This window comes from Cryptococcus neoformans, chromosome 1 (genome assembly GCF_000091045.1).
Source record: "Cryptococcus neoformans var. neoformans JEC21 chromosome 1, complete sequence".
NCBI classification, from domain to species: domain Eukaryota; kingdom Fungi; phylum Basidiomycota; class Tremellomycetes; order Tremellales; family Cryptococcaceae; genus Cryptococcus; species Cryptococcus deneoformans.
In genome coordinates this window covers 225,283-244,829 of record NC_006670.1, presented here as the reverse complement: position 1 = coordinate 244,829, position 19,547 = coordinate 225,283, and the positions used below count along the sequence as shown (strand labels likewise).

Sequence of the window (19,547 nt, the reverse complement as noted above, 5' to 3'; positions counted from 1 at the left end):
GCGAGAAATGTAAGCCCAAAATGATCCCTCGATTGTGGGCCAGTTAAAGGCAGCTGCATTAGGGGCATGGTTACAGCATTTGCTTCCGCATATAGAAAGCAGCTTTAATCATTAGAGACAATATGAGGAAAGGCACCCCAAATTATGCAAGGCAGCCCAAAACATTCCCCGCCTATCTTTTCCTGTTCCCAGTTTGAGATTTCAGTTTTGTGGATTGCTCGCCTGAGGTGTTTATGATTCATCTCAAATCACAGTACATACAAATCATCTAAAAATCCCCTTCAATCCCCTTCTGATGCCCAGGTCGCCTACCCCATCCGGCCACCAAGGCAGTCCGACCCTTAAACAAATCCTCAAAGCTGCAGACATCCTTCTCAAACCGCCAAAAGCCCTCCCTTCAAATCCTCCAGAACTTTTACCTCGTCTCAGAGCGTGTTCAAAAGCTCTACCAAAAGAATGGAGGCGCATTATTCCAGAATGGTCGGAGGATGATGAGATGGACCATGTAGGAGACAATGATGGGTCGGACATCAGCGAGGAGAGGAAAAAGAAGAGGAGAGATGAACTAGTGTTCGTGGTGGGCAAGAGGTGTTTTGCGATGGCGAAAGCTATGCAAAGTTGGCTGGAGAAGGAGTTTTGGCCCAAGGAACAGAGGGATGGTCTGGAAGATAAAGACTGTAGGTACCCAACCTCATCTTAGCCAGACATATGCTGATACAATATAGTTCTTTTGGGGACCGCCGATCTTCGTCTGATCCGTCTCATGCTATCCCACACAACTTTCTCTTATCTGCTACCCTTAACGGTACAATACGCCGAATCCTTGCCTATAATCCCTGCTGAGACGGCCAATGCTTTGGCTCAAGTCCTTGAAGCTACTCTCAAACTGCTCAAGGTCGCCACTCCTCCTGCTCCCGATGCTGGACCAAGTTCCCGCATGCCCACCTCACCTACAGCAATTACTCAAAGCCTTTTGTCTTCCCACCTCATCCCCGTTTTCCTTTCGACTCTTATCCTTGCATATACGCCATCAATCCCAGCAGAGCACTACGGTCTTCTTCGAATGGCATTTCTTCAAGCTTTGATGTCCCTCACACCTGGACATGCCATCTCAAGCTTGGTCAACGTCCTCAAGTTGCTTGTCCAAGGGCGACGAGAGAATGCCAAGGTTAATGGATGGGTCCGAGAATGGCCCAAATACCCAGAAGGAATTATCAACGGTCTCTTAACTGCCCAAGTTCGAAGGCCTGGAGGTGTAAGAGGTTTGATGGAGAATGTATTAGGTGATACAGCGAGGACAGACGACGTAACTTCTATCGAAGGCAAACGGCTCGATCACATTTTTAACGTGCTTGTCCGTATTCCTCGCCAAGTTACACCCGAAATCTACTATCCCTGGCTTCTCTCAGAATTATTCTCTATGATTCCTCTTGACGAGTCTTCCTCTCATCATCCGGTAGCATATGTCAATACCGCTTGCTATTGTATCCAGCGACTTTGGCGGTCTAATCCCTCCATTGGCGAATGGTTGAAAAACAAGCTCCATTCACCTTGGTATCCCAAATCACTCTTCGCGCCCGCCGACGGACCTGCAATCGAGGTGACTTCCTGGTTAGCCATCCAGCGTTCCGTGCAAAACATACGTCTCTTGTTGATCCATAACCCTGCCTCGCCAGACTTTGTTGAGTTTCTTGTCGGCTCAATCTTACCTCCCCTTTTCTCACTTCATACATTCCTCTTCTTCTCTTCTCAAGCACCCAATCCAGTTTTGATCCGTCCTGTTGGGAGTCTGGATGCGTCGCGGAGCCGTTCCCTGGCCGATGATGTATCATTTATTTTGACAAGCTGGGGTAAGACTGTGGAAAAGGATGTCGGGGTGATCGGGTTATGGAGTCTGGTTGATGCAGGGAAAGGATGGAAACCCGATGAGAACGGGGTCGTACCAGAATTTTTCTGGGAGAGACAAGGTGACGGAGTGAGGCTTATGTCTGGCAGGTAAGTCACCCACACAAATTCATTAAACCATACGTGCTGAAACCCTCTTTACAGTCAAGGAATCCCGGATATAACTCCCGAGATTGTCTTTCCTTCTTTAAACCGGGACGAGCTCGACCCCGATGCAATCGCACAACGTATCCGGGACCAAACCGAAGCCATGCCCGACCCCACTCTTCTGTGCAAATTGATCAAGGACATCAACCGACCTGATATTGCATGTCAGGTTATCCTTAGGGCGTTGCATCTTTGGAGAATCAAGTCTCCTATGGAGAAAGAACCTTCTGTCGAGTGAGCAGTTCTTGGTTTTTTTTACATTGTGGGAGTGATTTTGGAATAATCAGGCTGATGGGTATTTTCGTTTTTGTTATACAGGGCTATGCTTCATCTGCAGCTTACGATGAAGCTCATGACCCATCTCGGCTCTGAATTGTTTACTGAGCCGGAACAGCTCCTTGAATGGGTTGAATTGACCCTCTCAGGGCAAGCAGATTGTTTGGAAGATGATCTCATTGATGAAGAGGCTGAAGAGACAAACCAAAAGCCGTTGATAACGGAAGTCGGGGGAGAAAAGGGGAAAGGGAAGAAGGATGATGATGTCCCGCCTGATGGGAATAGAGGTTTGATCGAATTGGCTTGTCGGTTGTTGGCCGCTGAAGAAGGTCAGAATCTCTTTTCTTTTTCCTCTCGGGGCGCAATCATGCTGAGCTAGATGAATAGTGAAAAAAGCCTTGAGCGAAAAAGATCTTGCCATTCTCCATCCAATCCTCGCCCATCTCGAAGTCATCTCTGAACTCTCACCTTCTTCCTCTATCCGCTTGGCCACCCGGGAGGCAATGCTGATCCTTCTCTCAATCCAAGCTTCAGCCAATTCTAGCGCGCCTACCGATTCGAAAAAATCTTCAAAAGAGGCATTTGATAAGGCTTTGGAATTGATCAAGGATAAGGCTGTCCCCGTCCGCGCTCATGGGTTGAACATGCTTAAAGACCTTGTATATCAACCCTACTACGATTCGTCGCTCACACCTGTCATCCTCAACACGTTCATGTCTAGCATTGAGGATGACGATTCATTTGTTTATCTTTGCGCTCTAAAAGGTTTGAACGGTATGGTAGACGCTCTGGGAGGGGAGGTGTTTGAGAAATTGATGGATTCGTATGCGGGAATGGCAAAGGAATTAAGGAGATTGAACGATGCGGATGAGGTGGACAAGATGTTGAGGTTGGCGGAAGCTGTGGACCAGGTTATTGAGCGGACAGGTGATGCTTTGGGCTTGTATGGTAAGTGGCATATAGGTCATTGCAAGTGAAAGGCATGCTAAAGCATCGTGCGATAGCCGACAAGATTATCCCAGTACTCATGAGTATCTTCCCCGACACGTCCCTCTCAACCGCCATCCGATCTTCTGCTCTTTCCCTTCTCACAACATGCGCCAAAGTGTCGTACATCTCCCTTTTACCCTGGTCTACTGACCTTACAAACTCTGCCATCGATCTCATCCAAATTGAATCTGTTGCTGTCTCGCCCTTCCGTCCAGGGGCAATCCAAACCGTAGAGGGACCACCCCAGCCTTCGTGGAAGGGGGACAAGAAACCTAGAAATGTTCAGCTTATCGAGGATGAACAACCTGAGCAGGAGGATGAGGAAGAAGAGAGGAAAGTGCCTGATCCATGGATTGAGGATACAGATCCCCTGGCGTACGATGATAGCAAGCACCCGGCCTTGCGTCGAGCGGCAATCGCGTTCCTTAACTGGGTGTTTAGCGTTATAACCTTCAAGATCATGTCTGACCATTCCGAGTGTACGGGCCTCGAAGCAGGCGAGATTTTGTACAAGGAACATCCAGCCCCTGATACAGATGCCGATTTGCAAGAAGGAGGTATTCCGCCTGGGCTGTTGGAGAGGGCGGAGACTGTGTTGGGATATGTGAAGAGTACGGATGAGGATGAGGTCGCGAGGGGCCACGCAGAGTCGGCGGAGAGGATGTTGGGGATGTTGAAGGCTTCTATCATGATCAGGAGTGGCGGGGCGGTAGAAGGGAGTGGATTGGAGGATTTGAGTGAGAGTCTAGAGAAGCTCAAGGTCGACGTTTAATGGTCTTTTAGCTTTGGATTGTATGATTATATTCAGTGTCATAGCCAATGCGAAATGATGTCACTGCATTGTATGAACTTCAAGACAGAAACCACCGAAAACATCACACTTCAAAAAGAATCACTTTTCGATTTCTAATTATTATTCTTTTCACTTCTGGCTCGCCGTCAACTCATCCTTGAAATCCTGCACCGCCAGAGCAAATCCGGTCTTGGGGTCGTCCGCTTCAAAGCCCATGGCCAAGAAGTCTGAGTTGTCATATTCACCTGCCCAGGTCTTGCAAATGTTAATAACGGCCTGATCCTTTTGAAACTTGATCAAGTTGAACTTGTCCTTTCCTCCGTGCTCAATCCTGAATGCGTATCAGTCAAAGTCTCCTTATCAGAAAGTGAAATCACTTACAAAGCATCAATGATCTGTCTAGGGCTGATCTTGATACCAGGAATGTTTATGCTTCTCCCTTCGCCCTCTTTGAAGTTACTTTCGGGCATACACATCGCATACGCAATGTTTCTCACAACCGTCTTAGTTCGGCTACACCAAAAAGGCATATTGTCCAAGGCTGGGTCGTCAATAGACTCTGCAATGGGGCAAATTGCTTCCATGCCTTGAAGAGGTTCACGGATAAGGCCGGAAATGAAGGACGATGCGGCGGACGAAGGGGCACCGGGGCGAATGGCGACAGTGGGGAGACGGACTGATCGGGTGTCGAGATAACCTTTAAATAACAGAACATGTCAGCTTGTAATCACATTCAACAGTTTTTGGGCGACACTCACCTTTCCTCCCATAGTCATAAACATACAACTCAACTATAGTCTTCTGCACGCCATAGCTACTACCGGGAATGATAGGTGTGTCCTTAGGCACGACGTAATCGGTAGGCTTGCACTTGGGTCCACCATATACAGCGAGTGATGAAACAAAGACGTAAAGCGGTCTAGGGGCATCGGCAGGGAGAGAGAGGGAATGGTTGTACATTGACTTCAGGAGATTGAGGTTAGAGTCAACGTTGACCGCATAACCCAAGGGGAAGTTTGCCTCGGCGCCTCCAGACATAATACCGCTACATCGCTGAAATTAGAAAGGGTTTGAAGGAGATGATTGAAGAGCACATACTGTAAAGCGAAGACACCACCAATTGTTTCACCCTTAAGCAGCCCATCAATCTCCTCTTGCTTGCCTAAGTCAGCTTTGACCGATTTGAGACGGTTGGTGTCCGTGACACCGTGACTTGGAGGTTGGACAATGTCAGTGGTGATGAGCTTGACGGTAGGATGGAGTTCGAGTAAAAGTTTCACGAGCTGCTGCCCGACAAAACCTTTCATAGGCGTCAGCACTGTCTGGACTGAAATGAGTCATGAGTTTGTCAACCTACCTCCAGCACCAGTGACCAGAATGGTCTTGACATGGGCAGGGAGCTTGAGAGCGTCGTAAGTAGGGGCTACCATTGGTATTGTTGATTGTTCGTTACCTGTGGGTCAATTGTTGCTGAACTTCCCTCTTTATAAACGCTTGACTGTTCCGCACGTCTCGTGACGTTCTCTTAGCATTGGCTATTGAAAGTGAATATTGGCTATCGCGGAGTGTTGTATTGGCTATCTGATCCGACTCTCGCACTTCCATCCGAAAACAAATTGTAAATCTCGGAACCAACTCATTTCGGCCTACTCCGGCTCTCTTGATTGATCGTGCCTGCCACATCGTTCCGCCCGGCTCCCTCGGCCCGAGCCATAGAGGAAAAAGTTCCCCTTCGGCCTTAACAAGGAACAGAGGAGGTCCATAATAAAGGATAATTTCGTCGCATAAATATTCACTCACCAACAAGGTGCATATGTATTAAGTAATAGGACAAATGTAGAATCCTTGATTAATTAATTATTGCGGCGGAACAACGCCATAGGCGGACTGCTCCCAAACTCCGAAAAAACAAAATAGGAGGGAATTGACTTGAAGGTATGACGTAATGACGTCATTCCAGCCTTCCGCTGAACTGATATTGATCATAGGTGGCTCCTGAATTCCGCTGCCTGTGAGACGCCGTAGCCATTTATTATTTTTGTCAACTGCGAATCCTCATTTCTCTCCTTGCCATCAACAACACAAGTCATGTCAAACTCACCTACAGCCGAGCCAATACCGCCAGCACCGCCTGCTGCTCAACAGCCGGTAGAGGCTCACGAAATCCCCGTTCCAGATGCCCCGTCCACGACCATTCCTACAGCGCCACTTGACAATCCCGAGGCGCAGACTCAGGCTCCCACTGCGTCGATAGACCCTAACAAGCCATCGAAGGAATCTGCCCCTACTGCTTTGCCTACCAACCCTGCTACCCACCCGGAGGAGCAGAAAGAAGCCATCAAAGAAGAGCATCCTCAGGTCATTAAGAGGGAAGTCGAAAAGACCAAAGCTGAAGAGAGGGATTTGAAGGGCGAGAAGCCGCAGGGAACGGTAGTGGCTGGTCTCGAAGATGACCGTCTTTGGGCCATGCTTCGACGGTTCGATGTAGTGAGTGCTTTTTCGTTCTTCCCGATTTGGCTGTTACAGAATTATGAATTGGGACAGGGCTGACTACGCATTCCCAGCAAATTACCCATGTCCTGCACCCTGCTCGTAACCTTCCCGCTGCGGAGCCTGACCTTCGTCCCTCTACACTTCCGAACCTCCCCTCCCACACAGATGTGCTCCGTTCCAACCTCGAGCGTTGTATTGCCGCCGTAGGCCCTTCGTCTCTACGAGGGGCACGCGAGCTTCAGCGCCTCATGTCTTGGTCTCCCGAAGAGCGTTGGAGAACTGGGACGTATTGTGTGGTGTACTTCACTGCTTGGATTTTTGGCTACGCTGTTGCCGCAATTATGATTTTCTTATCCATCTTGGTCTGTTTCCCTCGCACGAGGCGATTCCTATTCCCACCGGTGCCTCCTGCACCATTCACGCCGCCTAGTGCTACCGACCCCACCAACCAGAAGGGAGACGAAAGTCTCTTGGGAAACATCGATGGAAAGACAGTACATAGGACCAAGGCAGAACAGGCTGAGGAACAGGCTTTTGAAGCTACCTCGATTTTGAAGGCTTTCACCACCAGATTGCTCTTTGTAAGTGCCCTAAACCATCGGAAGGTCTAGCAATATGAAGCGCTAATCATTTATTGGTCGTAGGATGGCAAGAAGAAGGGTAAAGAGGCTGGGAACTCCAACGTCGGTGAGAAAGAGGAGGAACCCGAGTCATCATCTTCGGAGGACGAAGCTGCCGTCGAGACTGCCCCCGTTGACGGCAAACCCCAAGGCCTCGAATCTGCCGATATTGTTATAGGTGGTGAGAAAATCACGCCCGCTGAGCCCTTGAATGATAAGGAGAAGAAGAAGTTGGCTCAAAGGGAAGCGAAGAGGAAAAGGGATGAGATGGTTTCAAAAATGACCAAGCTGTCAGAGGATGGTTTGGGAACCGTTGCGGATTCTATCGAGCGATTCGCCAAGTAAGCTCTCGCAATTACTGAGCGGCAGAATATAATGGTCTTAACTTTTCATAGTGCTCTTTCCCCTCCAGGCCCTTACCCCGACAATTTCGCCAGGTTCAAGATTGCTGGCGCCTTCCTCATTCCTCCTGCTTTTCTTCTTACTTTTGTCCCCGCCTGGGTTTTTGGCCGATTGGCGACATTGGGTTTTGGTGTCGGCATGTGGGGTCAGCCCTTGATCATCAAGGGAATTAACAAATTCGTCGAAGTCGTTCCCAATTGGCAAGAACTGTTGGACATGCGCAAGTGAGTCGTCTTCAAAATGCTCTATTGAGAAGTGAGAATTGACTCTGGTTCAATGAAAGCTCGATTCTGTCTCGCGTCCCTACCGATACTCAGTTGACCTTGCACTTGCTGAGGGTCACAGAAGCGTTGGGCAAGCCCTTGCCTCGACCTCCGTGAGTCATGCGCTTGCTACTCTCCTCATTCACACACTTACCTTTCTCAACTCAAATCTAGTCCTCCCCCTCTTTCAGGTACTCCCAAAGTAAGCAAAAAGTCACAGCCTTGACTTATACCCACTAACACACCTTCACTCCCAATAGGAAGCAATTAAAGACACTACACCCGCTGCGGTCACAGCGGATGACGACGCCGAAGTCTTGGAAGCCGCACAAGAAGGTGCTACCGCAGAGGTAGCTGCCAAGACCAAGCACAAGACTAAGTCGCACATTACAGGTGTCTTTAAGAGTGCCGGAAAACACATGGCGGGATTTAGAGGAGACGTCAAGGTCGATGGGGCAAGGAAACAGGTGAGTATGGAGGATTGGTGGTACGAGTGGCTTGGGGGGCAGCTAATAAAGTTGGGGAAGATTGGAGATAAGGTGGATAAAGTCCTGTTCCGAGGTAATATTAAGGATGATGGTAACATTGATTGTACGTGTGTCGATTGGCACCGATCTGCGCGATTCCACTGATAGTGCTGTAGCCTACCCCGCAAAACTCAACGGTACCTCTGGTCACATTATTATTGACAGTAGAGAAGAGGGCATCTCCATGCCTACAATCAGTTTTGTTCCCGTTTCCGGTACAAAAGCGCATTTTGTACGACCTGTCGATGACATCGTCGAAATTAAAAAGGCGAGTCGGCCACATTTCCCAGTCCATCCTATCATATTTAGATTCTGACTTCTCCTTCAGAGCCACGTTTCTATGCCTCGTATGGCGCTTGGCTGGGCTTCCGGCGCGGATGTAGAAGGATTGGGCTTGACCATTCGCTTCAAATCAGGAGTGCAACAGGCGAAAGAATTTGCCGCCGGTCCTGATGCTCCGAAGGATGATGGAGAGACGATGCATTTCCGAAGAGTTGGCAGGCGAGAGGGGTTATTTACGAGGTTGATCAGTATCGGCAGACAGAGGTGGGAGGTTTTGTAAGATGGCGTTGACCTTGGAGAAGACAATGGGTGCCAAGAATAACTGTCTACTGCATAAATACAGTAGCTATTAGTGATTGGTTTTTGAACATGTAGCCCTATATGTGACTGCAGCAATTTGAAATTCAAATCTATCTGACAGTCAACGATTAACACCTGTAGATGATCTCTCTTCGACTTATTTCACCACAATGACCAGTAGTGATCCTTTTAGGGCCATCAAGGCGTTCGACGCGAGTTCATGACAATTGGCCGATGGGTATGGGTACCCTACAACAAGTCTAATCTCCCAACTCCATCTACTATCCCCTTGAGCAGCTCTTATCGTTAGGCGCTTGACACGGCTCCAGGATTTTTCCTCCTGTAATCCCACACTCGATAAAGCTGAGCGACACCAGTGGAACCAACGAAGAAGTTGACGGCAGCGAGGGAGTAGTTGACAGGGGTGATGACGAAAGAGTATCGCACCTGTACATATGGATTAATATTAGCAAATTCGTTACCCGATATCATTCCGAATGATTAGAAGCCATGAAAAGACGAGACCCACCCAAATGAAACCAGTCGCCGCAAGAGCAACATTTTGTGACACACTCAACTTCTCAGCCGGACGAGAAAGGTCTTTGACACCAGCAAGCACGAGACCCCATTTTGCGATAGGAGCCCAGAAGAAGATGGTCCTGCAATACAAACACTCTTGTCAGTAATTAACTCTTAGTGTGCCATCATTCCCCACAAAAATGTCGTTTCGAGATAGACATACTTGGGTCCAGCTGGGTGGTTAAGGAAAGCCTGGAACTTGGAGGTTGTTTGTTGAGCAGCGGCGTTTCCAAGAGGTGCTGACATGCTGGCCGATTAGGGAAAAAGGAACAAAAAAGAAAGAGATGTAAGATGTAAGATGGAGGATGTGTATGCTGGTGATGACCCTGCTGAGTGGGTGGTGGATGAAATCGGTGGCCGGAAACGGCAGACGGAGTGCCACACGCGGAATTATTTTCTCTCTCCCTTGTGGCGTGCGCCCGCCGAGTGCTAGGCTCGACACAAGTCTCGGAGACGAGCCAATGTCCGTCGAGGGGCTTGTGTCGAGCCTACACGAGTGCAGCCAATCCACTGCAGAGCCAATCCTTCATGCTATGACCGACGGGCGAACAAATAACTAGTACGTATACTAGTAGAAGATACGGTGCATGACTATGACATTATTAGAGGAGGAAACCACAGGCCCAATAAAGAGAAGGTGGTTATGAACCTACAAATCTACAGAACAGTTGTTCAGCTTGGTACTTTTACTCTTATTTAAGGCTTGGACGGAGCAGCCGCTTTCCTGGGAAATACAACTGTAGGGGCGCTACGACTTGGGGACTCCTATTGATTATTATTCTCAACCATACCGTGCAAAAGTTCAAGCAAAGTGACTAAGATATTGACCACTAAGGAGCTCATACGTTCTGCAGAGCTAGGTACCTATTATAATCAAGTGATGGAAAAGATTTCGCTTGTTCAGTCTTCTTCTTGCCACAGAACCCCTACTAACGACCGGCCATAATACAAGCAGGATGTATCAGGATACCCCAGAGATTGAGTAGTGTACTGGATTGAGCAGATATATGGCGTTTATTTAAACTGCAAAGAACGAAATCAAAGACGGAACAAGGTAATCAGCAGCAACGACGTCGGCAGGACGAAAGCTCATCCTCCTGACATGGTAAGTTAGCTTTCCATTAATGCGCGAGAAGACAACGACTGGACTGAAAGATTTGAGAGACAAGTAATAATACATTCAATCCGCCTATTCCTAAGCTACATGTTTGTTGTTTGTTTGTTTGTTTGCTTCTTACGATTCTGATTATTTCAGGACAATCTCATCCAACAATCAACCACCAAATTATTACAACGATTAGTGGATAGCCTCCTTGATCTTCTCAATAATACCCTTCTTCTCATGTGTACCCTCAGTGGTCCTGCCTGTATCAGTGTCGTGGCCACCAATGGCAGTACCAGACTCTCCGGTGGAGCTAGAGTGAGTGCCGGTGGTACCAGTCTCGTTGTATGTACCAGTCCTGTCACCAGTACCGTAGCCAGACTGGCCGGTGGTAGCAGTGGTACCATCGCGGCCGGCAATACCGTGAGAGGAAGTGGGAGTGTCATAAGCACCGGTGGTAGAGTGGCTGCCAGCGAGTTTGTTTTCAGCCTTTTCAGCTTCGTAGGCGGCGCCTCCAGTGGCACCAGTACCAGCGCCAGATGTAGCACCAGTGTGATGCTTCTGACCGGCACTCTCTACACCGCTAATAGGGTTCTTCTCGTAATTACCCTCTCGACCAGTAAGGGCGCTTCGGCCGCCGGGACCACTGGTGTTGTCCTTGAAGAGACCCTGATCGTCGTGGTAAGCGCCCTTGCCGAGACGGTCGGTGTTGGAGGTGAAGTCTTTGTCAGAAGTGGCAAACTAGTTGGCGTTAGTGGTGGCTGGGAAAACAAGGTTATCTGAGTTATATCAACTTACAATACCCGCAGCACCGCCAGACTGTTGCTTATACGGGTCCTCAGTACCGCTGTGAGGGGCAGTTCTAGAAGAGGTACCGTCATAGTTGTGAGTCTTGCCTGTACCGTGGCCGGTCAAACCAGAAGTGTTTCTCGGCTTGTCAGTGTCGAACTTGTCGGTGTTGGCAGCACCGCCAGTAACAGGTCCTTGGTCTGTAGATCGCTCGTATAGGGCGGATCCTTCTTCAAGGTGACCAGTCCTATCACGGCTGTCTCGAGCACCAGCACCGACAGACTGTTTGTTATCGAGCGCGCTAGGGAGACCAGAGCCGTAAGAGTCGGTTGTACCCTGCCCGCTGTTAATGATTATGTGGGGTGGGGAACGCAAGAAAACTTACAACGCCGTGGTTACCAGAGGTATCGTGGGAATGTGAGCCAGTATGGCCAGAACCGGCGTGCTTGTTCTCATGGTGGCCATAAGCGGCAGCACCAGTACCAGCGGCGGCAGCACCAGTAGCGGCTGCGCCAGTGTGGTGAGAACTGGTGTGGGAGCCAGTGCCGTAGTCGGCAACCTTAGCACCAGAACCAGTGGTGGAAGAAATAGGAGGAGCAAAGCTAGATTCATGAGCACCATACTGGATTACAAAGTCAGTCAACATGCTACCTGACAGAGAAAGATATCAACTTACGCCTGTTGAAGAGTGCTTATCGGTACCCGAGCCGATTCCTTGACCATGTCGAGAAGAGTCGAGTCCAGTAGTAGCACCAGAACCATAACCAGCATGAGTAGGATTACCACTACCAGTAACACCGCCAGCAGTTACCCCACCAACACCGCGCTGCTCGCCAGTCTGGCCAAATGAAGTACCCTGAGCCCCGATGGGTGCACCGCCACCAGTGTGTGTGCCGGGAACGTTGGTACCGGTGCTAGAGCTATGAGGAGCGGGAATATTCTCGTTGCCAACACCAGTGCCAGTGTAAGAGCCAGTGCTACCCGTTGTTCTGTCGGGGGTGCCAGTGGCGCCCATGCCAGATCGAACGTTCTCATCGTGAGTGATACCGCCATGGAGAGAGGTAGCCGGGTTGGTAGTGTTAGAGGAGTGGGTACCAGTGGTACCAGAAGTTGTGCTATCTTCGAACGGCTCTCGGCCTGTAGTACCGGGGCCGCCACTATGACTATTTATGAGCATCAACGTTTGAATGTGAAGTTGAATGGATTCAACTCACCTGAAGAAGGTCTTGTCAACCTTGTTCTCGAGCTTGTTTGTGATTCCAGACATGTTCGTGGATTTTGTATCTGTTTGTTAAGATGTTGATAATTTCTTGGATACTCAGAAGATTGTAAAGAAGACAAAAGACAAGTCACCTGCAATCTTTATATACGGTGTGACAGGTCACAGGCGGGGGGATGTTCTATAAATGACGTTTCGGAAAAGAGAGCATATGACGTGATGAGTGAACGGCATTGGGCAGACCATTGTAGTAGCACCGCAAACGCTTCCATATTAGAGTCCACATCAACGGGTAGAACCCATACCCGGCAAGCTAGGGAGGAGTATTTTGGCATAAAAAGCTTTGCGTAACCAAGAAGATGGAGCGAGATTACATGGAACAAAAATAACTGACGTCAAGCACCACCCGTACTACATGACAGGTCCCCGTGCTACATGATGCGTGATCTTCATCTGATAACCGTGCCTGGTGACAGTTCCTTCGTCATGGCTGGAGGAGAGAGGTGGAGGTTGATCATTCAGTATCCACGCCTCCTTCGGTGTTCTTTTTCCATCTTTTGGCCAGCAGGCAACGATGAATGCATACGTTAAGTCAACAAAGCAGCTATAATAGCAACTGTAGGTGACAAATTCTGTAAAAATAAATGAGAGGAATACTTGTAGCATGCCATGATAACTAAATATCAAGAAGCTAAAGACAGGCAAAACTGGTCATTCTACGCTTCAGCTGCAGTGATCATCACCACTAACTAAGCAACTACTGGCTCCTAGCCGGCCGAGGATGTCTCGTAATTGCGAACGAGTGGTGGGGAGCTGCCCGTAAAAGAAGGCAACGGAATACTACTAGGATTACTCAATTATACTGTTTGCTTGGTTCTCTTACTTTGAGTTCCATGATTCATCATAGAATGAACCGCCGTCAACATAATATTTTGCATGCACAAAGCTTTGTTGACACTTTCTGCTCATTGCATCTTTACCCAAGGAAAATGGGCTACTGCCATGCTACTTCCCAGTAAACATAAGTCTGGTCATCTCCGTCAGACCCTGAATTTCATTCTCTAAATCGACTGCCACTCGCGGCGGAAAAGGTCTGTTTTTGTTGTTCTCTGGGAAACTCCATTTGCTTAGCGCTTACATATGATCGAAGCGTGCTCAAACATTCCTTTTCCTCTAATGCTCTGAATGGAGCTGAGACACGAGACTTCCCACCACAATCAAGGCAATGAGAGTCCGTTCACAAAATATGTAACGCCTGACATGGTCGTTGATTAGCATCTCCCAAGCAGACCGGGGACGCACTTGCCTCTCCTGATTTCAACAAGCCCCTCGGATCTTGTTTGGTTTAGATAACTGAGACCGAAACAGCGTCAAAATGAATACACTTCGCCACAAGCGCAGTTTTCATGTCTAAGCCTCCACCCAGATCTCCTTTCCATCCTTATCTTTCTCAATCCTCCAGACTCCTTCTCCATCTTCATCCATCCTCTCTTCCAACCCTTCCTTCCTCCCCACACCTTCCGATTCAATTCTCTCCCCGATCTCTTTCACAACCGCCAAGCCTAAATCATAGAACCCGTCGTTCGTCTTTGGATTAAACATGCCCATATGCGCGGAAACTTCATCTTTGGCGAGAGAATTTGTGGCGGGACGCCACAGCGGGAAAAGGGGATGCGAGGCTGGTGGAAGAATGGCGAATGTTCGGCCAACTAAGTGAACAGGGGGTTCGACCGGAAGATGGGTGTAGTAACTGCCGTCATGCATCAGCAGACCCTCCCACAAGAAGCTGTACACATCCACATACTTCCTGTATAAGACGTTTTGTTCCCGTACCAACGCATCGATGGCCTCTAACCTCTTCCGCGATCCATCTTCATCCCATAAGTTCTTCACAAATGTCATGTGATCATAACCCCAGCGCCACCCCGTTATGAAATCTTCTCGCCTGTAGTAAGCTGTCCCAAGCGCTGCAGCACCCAACGCCGCAGCACCGAGACCATACAGGGTTTTGCTTGAAGGGGATGGTACAGACGATAGACTTGACCAGAAAGATTTTGAAGTAGCTGCCTGCTGCTCCGCGGAAGTAGACATGTCTGAAACGGTGGTGGTTGTCTCCTTTTTCTTGCCCTTTGTCGATGCGGAGGGTTGGGGTTTTGAGAAACCTGCCTCTGAGGTTGTACTTTCAGTCTTCTTGCCAGAGTTCCCGAATCCAAGACCAAATGATGTTGGCGACACCATACCGATTGTGGAGGCTATGCTGCGAGCTTGATCGAAGTAAGAAGCAGCCTGGGTGAGGTGGTGTTTCTGTGCGTTCGAAAGTGAGAGGTGTTTAAATATAAAAGACAAGCGACTTACGAAAGTATGCTATGGTTGTGAAGGGCGGCAATGAGCATGGTTAGAGGATGAAAATATGGCAAGACTTACAGGATGTAAACCAAGATACTAGGACAGGTGCGTTAGTTTTGGACTATCTGAATGGCTCCATACACTCACTGGAGTATCAAAAGCTAATGACCACCGTCTTTCTGATCAGCGCAAATCATACAGAGGGACGATAATGTTGATGTTGATTTACCGATAATTCCCACTACCCGCGGCCACATCGGATCACCTTCTCTCGTATTCGCAGCGATATCTCTCACAGTGTCTGCACACAACAGTCCTCCCATGCTAGCATTCAGTTAGACATTGTCTTTCGGATTTTTTTGGGTCTTTTTACTTACGAATGCCCCATTAGAACCACCTTTGCTTTACCCGCTCCGCCTCCTTGTCCATGATCGTTCTCAAGGTTCACCACCAGTTCCGTGAGCCAATCGACGAAGGCTAAGGTCGCCGCAAGCTACAGCGACAATAGAGTCATTACCTGCCTACTTAATCTGTATCTTCTTACCAGTTCCCCCCGTGTTTGATACATTGGAAATACCCGCGATTCGACTCGAAGGGAAGGATGAGTAGCCCGCAGAAGGTGACAGATGCCTACTCAATCGAATGAAATTGATCAGAGAGTCATGCAACATGATGCAAGGGTTTGAGAAATGAACGCACGTCCTGGGAAAGTCTCAAAGGTTACATCGTTTCCCTTGAAACTGATAAAAACTATCAGCCATGATCTATGAAGCTGAAGAATGGACACAATGCCTCACGCACCCGTGCACCCAAACGAGGAGCAATAGATCTCTCGGCTCTTTCGCCATACTAATAATGATTGAGCAACACGATCAGAGTGGTCTTGCAGAAACAATACTGTGGATAGCTGTATAGAAACAAGATCGTTCTGTAATCTAATCCCTGGTAACGAAACGTAAACAAACGAACCTCCCCTGGCTATACTCATTTGGCGCCCCGCTGGTGGTGGTATTTCTTATTAGTGATTGCCACCTATACGGAGTTCATTATATCTCCGCGGATCATGAACTTCTTGCAGCAATAATAATAAACGTCGATTCTCCGTGCCGTCCGTCAGACCAAGAATTGCGAAGAGAGATTGAAATGTCCAAGAACATTCATCTTCGTTTTTAGACCTCAAAAAAATCATTCAAAAGAGATACCACCATAATGTTTAGCGTAAAAGCAGTAGCGCCGTCCATTAGTCAAGCGTTCACTGAAATTGTGCCGTCAACACATCGCAAGCACCAAGCGGAACTCGATGCGATGGATCTCGACGAAGATGAGTTTGGTGGCGCTGGACCTAGCAAAAGGTCTATTGTTAGCCCCGGAGAGGTTATTACCAGCTCCAAGGAGTATATGAGGTAAGAGATGTCCAATGACCATTAAGGATCGTATTAAGCTATTTTTCAGAGGCCATGGAACTTATGTCGAGGAGAGCAATGTCGTGTCCTCTGTCGCCGGTACGATTGAGAGAGTAAATAAACTCATTTCCGTCAGGCCACTTCGTTCAAGGTGGGTACATCCTTGTGAACATCCATATGGAAAGGATGGCCTTGTGTCGTGCTAACATTTTGACTTCGAAAATTCAGATATACTCCAGAAGTTGGAGATCTCGTTATCGGTCGAATAGTAGAAGTGGGAGCGCAGCGATGGCGTGTAGATGCCAACGGGCGTCAAGATGCTGTTCTGATGCTCTCAAGTGTCAACTTACCGGGCGGTGTGCAAAGGAGGAAGATTGAGTCAGACGCTTTGAAGATGAGAGAGTTTTTGGCGGAAGGAGATGTGAGCTTCTCAGCTATGGCCACTGATTTGTATGCTGTTACAGGACTGACCGAGAAATAGTTGCTTGTTGCTGAAGTTCAAGCATTCTTTGGAGATGGAGCCATGTCATTACATACGCGATCATTGAAGTACGGCAAAGTAAGTATTTGTACGATATTCCAATAAATGTACACTTACACCGCTCTTGGCAGCTTCGTAACGGCTTTCTCTTGACCGTCCCTCCACAGTTAATCCGTCGACTTAAATCCCATTTCTATCACATCCCTCCTCCTTGTGGCCCTACAGGTGTCGACGTTATCCTCGGGTTGAACGGTTACGTGTGGGTGAGCAATGGAACGTCACAGGCGCGACGGGAGGGTGGTGAAGGGTTTGACTCAGAAGGTGTTTACAGTAACCAAAATGACGTGAGTCGCATAGTATCCCAGTCAGGATTGACTCTGACGGATACACTCGCAGGAAATCCCTCCGCAAGGCAGAGAAGCCATCTCCCTCGTTGCTAACATCATCAAGGCTCTTGCTAGCGAAGGTGTTCCTCTTACTGAGACTCTTATCGGCGAATCATACGCATGGGCGGAGAAAAATGTGCCATCCGGGTCAGGACCGTTTGATTCGGAGACTGAGAGAAAAATGCTTAACGAGATTGTCGGTTTGGAATTTCTCGAATTTGCTTGAGAATTGCATAGTGTATCTGCTTTTCCTTGGCACTGTCATATTTGATTGCATCAATAATCTTGACCTTGTGGCAATGGCATCAATGCATAAACAATATCGTAAACAATATCGCCTTTCGTCTTTCTACTGAACTGGAGGAAAGGTCCGAAGTATTAAAATCATCATCTATTCAAGACGGCTCTAACCTCCAATTATGTCGCGGAGATTCATCGAACTCCGTGATCGTCACTGATTTGTGCCGGCCGCTTTCTCGTCGTCGACCTCCGTCACTCCGTCTTCGCTATACATCTCTCATTTCTACCTTAAACACGTGTAAACACTATCAACAATGGCAGCTGCTCAGAGAATTTCCAGGCTGATAGGTATGTCCAACTTTTGAATTATTGGGGCTCGCAAGGCCGTGGGAGAATGGAAGGTTGCCGCCCGATCTCTGCCGACTTCCCGTGTGGTCTCATCTTCTGACGCAGGCCTGTGCTAACAACATGTCTTCCTATGAATCTAGTCCCTCTTGCTATTGGTGCTACCGTCGTCCAATCTGCACTTTACGATGTTCCCGGTGGATACCGTGCTGTGTTGTTCGACCGGTTTTCAGGTGTCAGGCCGGATGTGAGTGGTGCCCAGCCCTACAAATTCCTCTGTGGAATGCATGGGTGCAAGCGCTAGAATAAAAAAGATACTAGATTAATTAATCCGTGTGTAGGCTACCGGAGAAGGTACACACTTTTTGATCCCTTGGTTGCAGCGAGCGATTTTGTACGATGTGAGGATTAAGCCTCGAAACATCTCTACCACAACTGGGTCCAAGGGTAAATTTCTTCTATTATCTCATGATTTTATTTCTGATAAACTGATATATTTAATGTAGACATGCAGATGGTTTCTCTCACTTTACGTGTTATGTCTCGACCGGACATCGAGCATCTTTCGAAGATCTATCAGTCTTTGGGTCTTGAGTAAGCCTTTCGTTTCCTTGAAGCACTGTAGCAGAAGCTAATACTTTAGTATAGCTACGATGAGCGAGTTCTTCCCTCCATTGGTAACGAAGTGTTGAAGGCTACCGTCGCTCAGTTTGATGGTGCGGGGATTTTCGTATTTTCAGACGAGTGATCCTTGACTAACGAGCGGTCCCTTTTATAGCCTCTGAATTGATCACAAATCGAGAGATTGTTTCCGCTAGGATCCGTGATGACCTTCTGAACCGAGCAAAGGAGTTCAACATCCTTCTTGAAGATGTTTCTATCGTGAGTACGGTTTTTTTCCACGTCCGCTCGCCACTGACTTTTACACTTTTAGACCCACATGACGTGCGTCCCTCTGTACCTTTTCTCGCACAACGTGAATCGTGACTGACATGCTGTTTGATTAGCTTTGGCAAGGAATTCACCTCTGCTGTCGAACAGAAGCAGATTGCCCAGCAAGACGCCGAACGTGCCAAGTTCGTTGTTGAAAAGGCCGAACAAGAGCGTCAAGCTTCCGTCATCCGAGCCGAGGGTCAAGCTGAGGCTGCTAACACCATATCTAAGGCCTTGAGCAAGGCTGGTGATGCGTTTATCCAGTTTAAGAAGATTGAGACTAGTAGGGAAATTGGTATGTCTATTCTCTTCACGACTTTTCTGGCAGACCAACTTATGATTGGTCTCGAACAGCCAACACTCTTTCCCAGAACAAGAACGTCAGTTACGTCCCCGCAGCCAATGGCAACATGCTTTTGCAAGTCCCTTCTCAACAACAATAAGCTACAAAATGAACATAGTGAAGATGGAGACTTAGGGCACATTCAGATCTATAGTCCCGTTATGTATGATGCAAATTTGCCTCTCAAGCAGCTTTGAGCGCTGTACTATCCCATACTGCTAGTAATGCTTGCAATCAATCACATGACTCGTCAATGAGTCTTTTTTCGTCTATGGTTCCTTGTCATATCGATGATGACACACACCAAGCTCTAGCTTTTTTTTTGCAATACACCGGCCTTTGGCCGATAAATAATAGACGACCCTATGCCAATCAATCTGGAT

The 19,547-nt window shown here is 48.2% G+C and overlaps 8 protein-coding genes and 1 pseudogene across 8 annotated transcripts; 5 read left to right on the top strand and 4 right to left on the bottom strand.

Annotated features, from left to right (window-relative positions):
* Positions 1-262: 262 nt before the first annotated feature.
* CNA00860 (ER to Golgi transport-related protein, putative) lies at positions 263-4,090 on the top strand (the record flags this gene model as incomplete). The annotated part of the gene is made up of 6 exons (XM_566513.2): positions 263-677; positions 726-1,995; positions 2,050-2,286; positions 2,371-2,657; positions 2,716-3,276; positions 3,333-4,090. Exons 1-6 carry the CDS (start codon positions 296-298, stop codon positions 4,088-4,090), a joined length of 3,495 nt encoding a protein of 1,164 aa, XP_566513.2. The 5' UTR covers positions 263-295.
* Positions 4,091-4,113: 23 nt separating this feature from the next.
* CNA00850 (expressed protein) lies at positions 4,114-5,630 on the bottom strand. Its single transcript, XM_566512.1, has 5 exons — positions 5,469-5,630; positions 5,210-5,411; positions 4,870-5,156; positions 4,493-4,808; positions 4,114-4,442 (listed from the first exon to the last, which is right to left on the bottom strand). The coding sequence occupies exons 1-5, from the start codon at positions 5,539-5,541 to the stop codon at positions 4,241-4,243; spliced, it is 1,080 nt and encodes a 359-aa protein (XP_566512.1). The 5' UTR covers positions 5,542-5,630; the 3' UTR covers positions 4,114-4,240.
* A 516-nt stretch (positions 5,631-6,146) lies between these two features.
* Positions 6,147-9,087, top strand: CNA00840 (conserved expressed protein). Its single transcript, XM_024656161.1, has 10 exons — positions 6,147-6,598; positions 6,676-7,185; positions 7,249-7,565; positions 7,620-7,850; positions 7,910-8,002; positions 8,064-8,091; positions 8,150-8,356; positions 8,417-8,480; positions 8,533-8,684; positions 8,745-9,087. Exons 1-10 carry the CDS (start codon positions 6,200-6,202, stop codon positions 8,976-8,978), a joined length of 2,235 nt encoding a protein of 744 aa, XP_024511834.1. The 5' UTR covers positions 6,147-6,199; the 3' UTR covers positions 8,979-9,087.
* CNA00830 (mitochondrion protein, putative) lies at positions 9,041-9,891 on the bottom strand. The gene is made up of 3 exons (XM_566510.2): positions 9,741-9,891; positions 9,528-9,657; positions 9,041-9,445 (listed from the first exon to the last, which is right to left on the bottom strand). The coding sequence occupies exons 1-3, from the start codon at positions 9,821-9,823 to the stop codon at positions 9,305-9,307; spliced, it is 354 nt and encodes a 117-aa protein (XP_566510.1). The 5' UTR covers positions 9,824-9,891; the 3' UTR covers positions 9,041-9,304.
* Positions 9,892-10,758: 867 nt separating this feature from the next.
* CNA00820 (conserved expressed protein) lies at positions 10,759-12,993 on the bottom strand. Its single transcript, XM_566509.2, has 5 exons — positions 12,683-12,993; positions 12,145-12,625; positions 11,854-12,090; positions 11,478-11,804; positions 10,759-11,420 (listed from the first exon to the last, which is right to left on the bottom strand). Exons 1-5 carry the CDS (start codon positions 12,733-12,735, stop codon positions 10,875-10,877), a joined length of 1,644 nt encoding a protein of 547 aa, XP_566509.1. The 5' UTR covers positions 12,736-12,993; the 3' UTR covers positions 10,759-10,874.
* On the top strand, positions 10,850-13,199 carry CNA00810 (annotated as a pseudogene).
* A 413-nt stretch (positions 13,200-13,612) lies between these two features.
* On the bottom strand, positions 13,613-15,973 carry CNA00800 (expressed protein). Its single transcript, XM_566507.1, has 11 exons — positions 15,835-15,973; positions 15,733-15,773; positions 15,578-15,663; positions 15,411-15,526; positions 15,263-15,357; positions 15,181-15,194; positions 15,112-15,129; positions 15,043-15,051; positions 14,492-14,991; positions 13,994-14,437; positions 13,613-13,942 (listed from the first exon to the last, which is right to left on the bottom strand). The coding sequence occupies exons 1-10, from the start codon at positions 15,879-15,881 to the stop codon at positions 14,098-14,100; spliced, it is 1,266 nt and encodes a 421-aa protein (XP_566507.1). The 5' UTR covers positions 15,882-15,973; the 3' UTR covers positions 13,613-13,942; positions 13,994-14,097.
* A 180-nt stretch (positions 15,974-16,153) lies between these two features.
* Positions 16,154-17,635, top strand: CNA00790 (exosome complex exonuclease rrp4, putative). The gene is made up of 6 exons (XM_566505.2): positions 16,154-16,436; positions 16,486-16,587; positions 16,665-16,857; positions 16,918-16,995; positions 17,049-17,261; positions 17,314-17,635. Exons 1-6 carry the CDS (start codon positions 16,243-16,245, stop codon positions 17,527-17,529), a joined length of 996 nt encoding a protein of 331 aa, XP_566505.1. The 5' UTR covers positions 16,154-16,242; the 3' UTR covers positions 17,530-17,635.
* Positions 17,636-17,819: 184 nt separating this feature from the next.
* CNA00780 (prohibitin PHB1, putative) lies at positions 17,820-19,348 on the top strand. The gene is made up of 9 exons (XM_566503.1): positions 17,820-17,891; positions 18,032-18,135; positions 18,230-18,335; positions 18,395-18,482; positions 18,537-18,604; positions 18,667-18,770; positions 18,823-18,833; positions 18,896-19,116; positions 19,176-19,348. The coding sequence occupies exons 1-9, from the start codon at positions 17,858-17,860 to the stop codon at positions 19,262-19,264; spliced, it is 825 nt and encodes a 274-aa protein (XP_566503.1). The 5' UTR covers positions 17,820-17,857; the 3' UTR covers positions 19,265-19,348.
* Positions 19,349-19,547: the final 199 nt, after the last annotated feature.

What these genes read in the sequence shown, in the direction of transcription:
- CNA00830 (XM_566510.2), bottom strand. Translation starts at nt 9,823, where the DNA reads ATGTCAGCACCTCTTGGAAACGCCGCTGCTCAACAAACAACCTCCAAG. An exon ending in AACCACCCAGCTGGACCCAA is followed by an intron (nt 9,658 to 9,740) that starts GTATGTCTATCT and finishes TTTGTATTGCAG; the next exon opens with GACCATCTTCTTCTGGGCTC. An exon ending in CGGCGACTGGTTTCATTTGG is followed by an intron (nt 9,446 to 9,527) that starts GTGGGTCTCGTC and finishes CCATATGTACAG; the next exon opens with GTGCGATACTCTTTCGTCAT.
- CNA00820 (XM_566509.2), bottom strand. Translation starts at nt 12,735, where the DNA reads ATGTCTGGAATCACAAACAAGCTCGAGAACAAGGTTGACAAGACCTTC. An exon ending in ATAAGCACTCTTCAACAGGC is followed by an intron (nt 12,091 to 12,144) that starts GTAAGTTGATAT and finishes TTTGTAATCCAG; the next exon opens with TATGGTGCTCATGAATCTAG. An exon ending in CTGGCGGTGCTGCGGGTATT is followed by an intron (nt 11,421 to 11,477) that starts GTAAGTTGATAT and finishes AACGCCAACTAG; the next exon opens with TTTGCCACTTCTGACAAAGA.
- CNA00850 (XM_566512.1), bottom strand. Translation starts at nt 5,541, where the DNA reads ATGGTAGCCCCTACTTACGACGCTCTCAAGCTCCCTGCCCATGTCAAG. An exon ending in TTATGACTATGGGAGGAAAG is followed by an intron (nt 4,809 to 4,869) that starts GTGAGTGTCGCC and finishes TGTTATTTAAAG; the next exon opens with GTTATCTCGACACCCGATCA. An exon ending in AGACAGATCATTGATGCTTT is followed by an intron (nt 4,443 to 4,492) that starts GTAAGTGATTTC and finishes ATACGCATTCAG; the next exon opens with GATTGAGCACGGAGGAAAGG.
- CNA00800 (XM_566507.1), bottom strand. Translation starts at nt 15,881, where the DNA reads ATGGCGAAAGAGCCGAGAGATCTATTGCTCCTCGTTTGGGTGCACGG. An exon ending in CTCCTCGTTTGGGTGCACGG is followed by an intron (nt 15,774 to 15,834) that starts GTGCGTGAGGCA and finishes AGTTTTTATCAG; the next exon opens with TTTCAAGGGAAACGATGTAA. An exon ending in CTTTGAGACTTTCCCAGGAC is followed by an intron (nt 15,664 to 15,732) that starts GTGCGTTCATTT and finishes TCGATTGAGTAG; the next exon opens with GCATCTGTCACCTTCTGCGG.
- CNA00840 (XM_024656161.1), top strand. Translation starts at nt 6,200, where the DNA reads ATGTCAAACTCACCTACAGCCGAGCCAATACCGCCAGCACCGCCTGCT. An exon ending in TGCTTCGACGGTTCGATGTA is followed by an intron (nt 6,599 to 6,675) that starts GTGAGTGCTTTT and finishes ACGCATTCCCAG; the next exon opens with CAAATTACCCATGTCCTGCA. An exon ending in GAACTGTTGGACATGCGCAA is followed by an intron (nt 7,851 to 7,909) that starts GTGAGTCGTCTT and finishes GTTCAATGAAAG; the next exon opens with CTCGATTCTGTCTCGCGTCC.
- CNA00790 (XM_566505.2), top strand. Translation starts at nt 16,243, where the DNA reads ATGTTTAGCGTAAAAGCAGTAGCGCCGTCCATTAGTCAAGCGTTCACT. An exon ending in GTCAGGCCACTTCGTTCAAG is followed by an intron (nt 16,588 to 16,664) that starts GTGGGTACATCC and finishes TCGAAAATTCAG; the next exon opens with ATATACTCCAGAAGTTGGAG. An exon ending in TTTACAGTAACCAAAATGAC is followed by an intron (nt 17,262 to 17,313) that starts GTGAGTCGCATA and finishes ATACACTCGCAG; the next exon opens with GAAATCCCTCCGCAAGGCAG.
- CNA00780 (XM_566503.1), top strand. Translation starts at nt 17,858, where the DNA reads ATGGCAGCTGCTCAGAGAATTTCCAGGCTGATAG. An exon ending in TACCGTCGCTCAGTTTGATG is followed by an intron (nt 18,605 to 18,666) that starts GTGCGGGGATTT and finishes TCCCTTTTATAG; the next exon opens with CCTCTGAATTGATCACAAAT. An exon ending in TGAGACTAGTAGGGAAATTG is followed by an intron (nt 19,117 to 19,175) that starts GTATGTCTATTC and finishes GGTCTCGAACAG; the next exon opens with CCAACACTCTTTCCCAGAAC.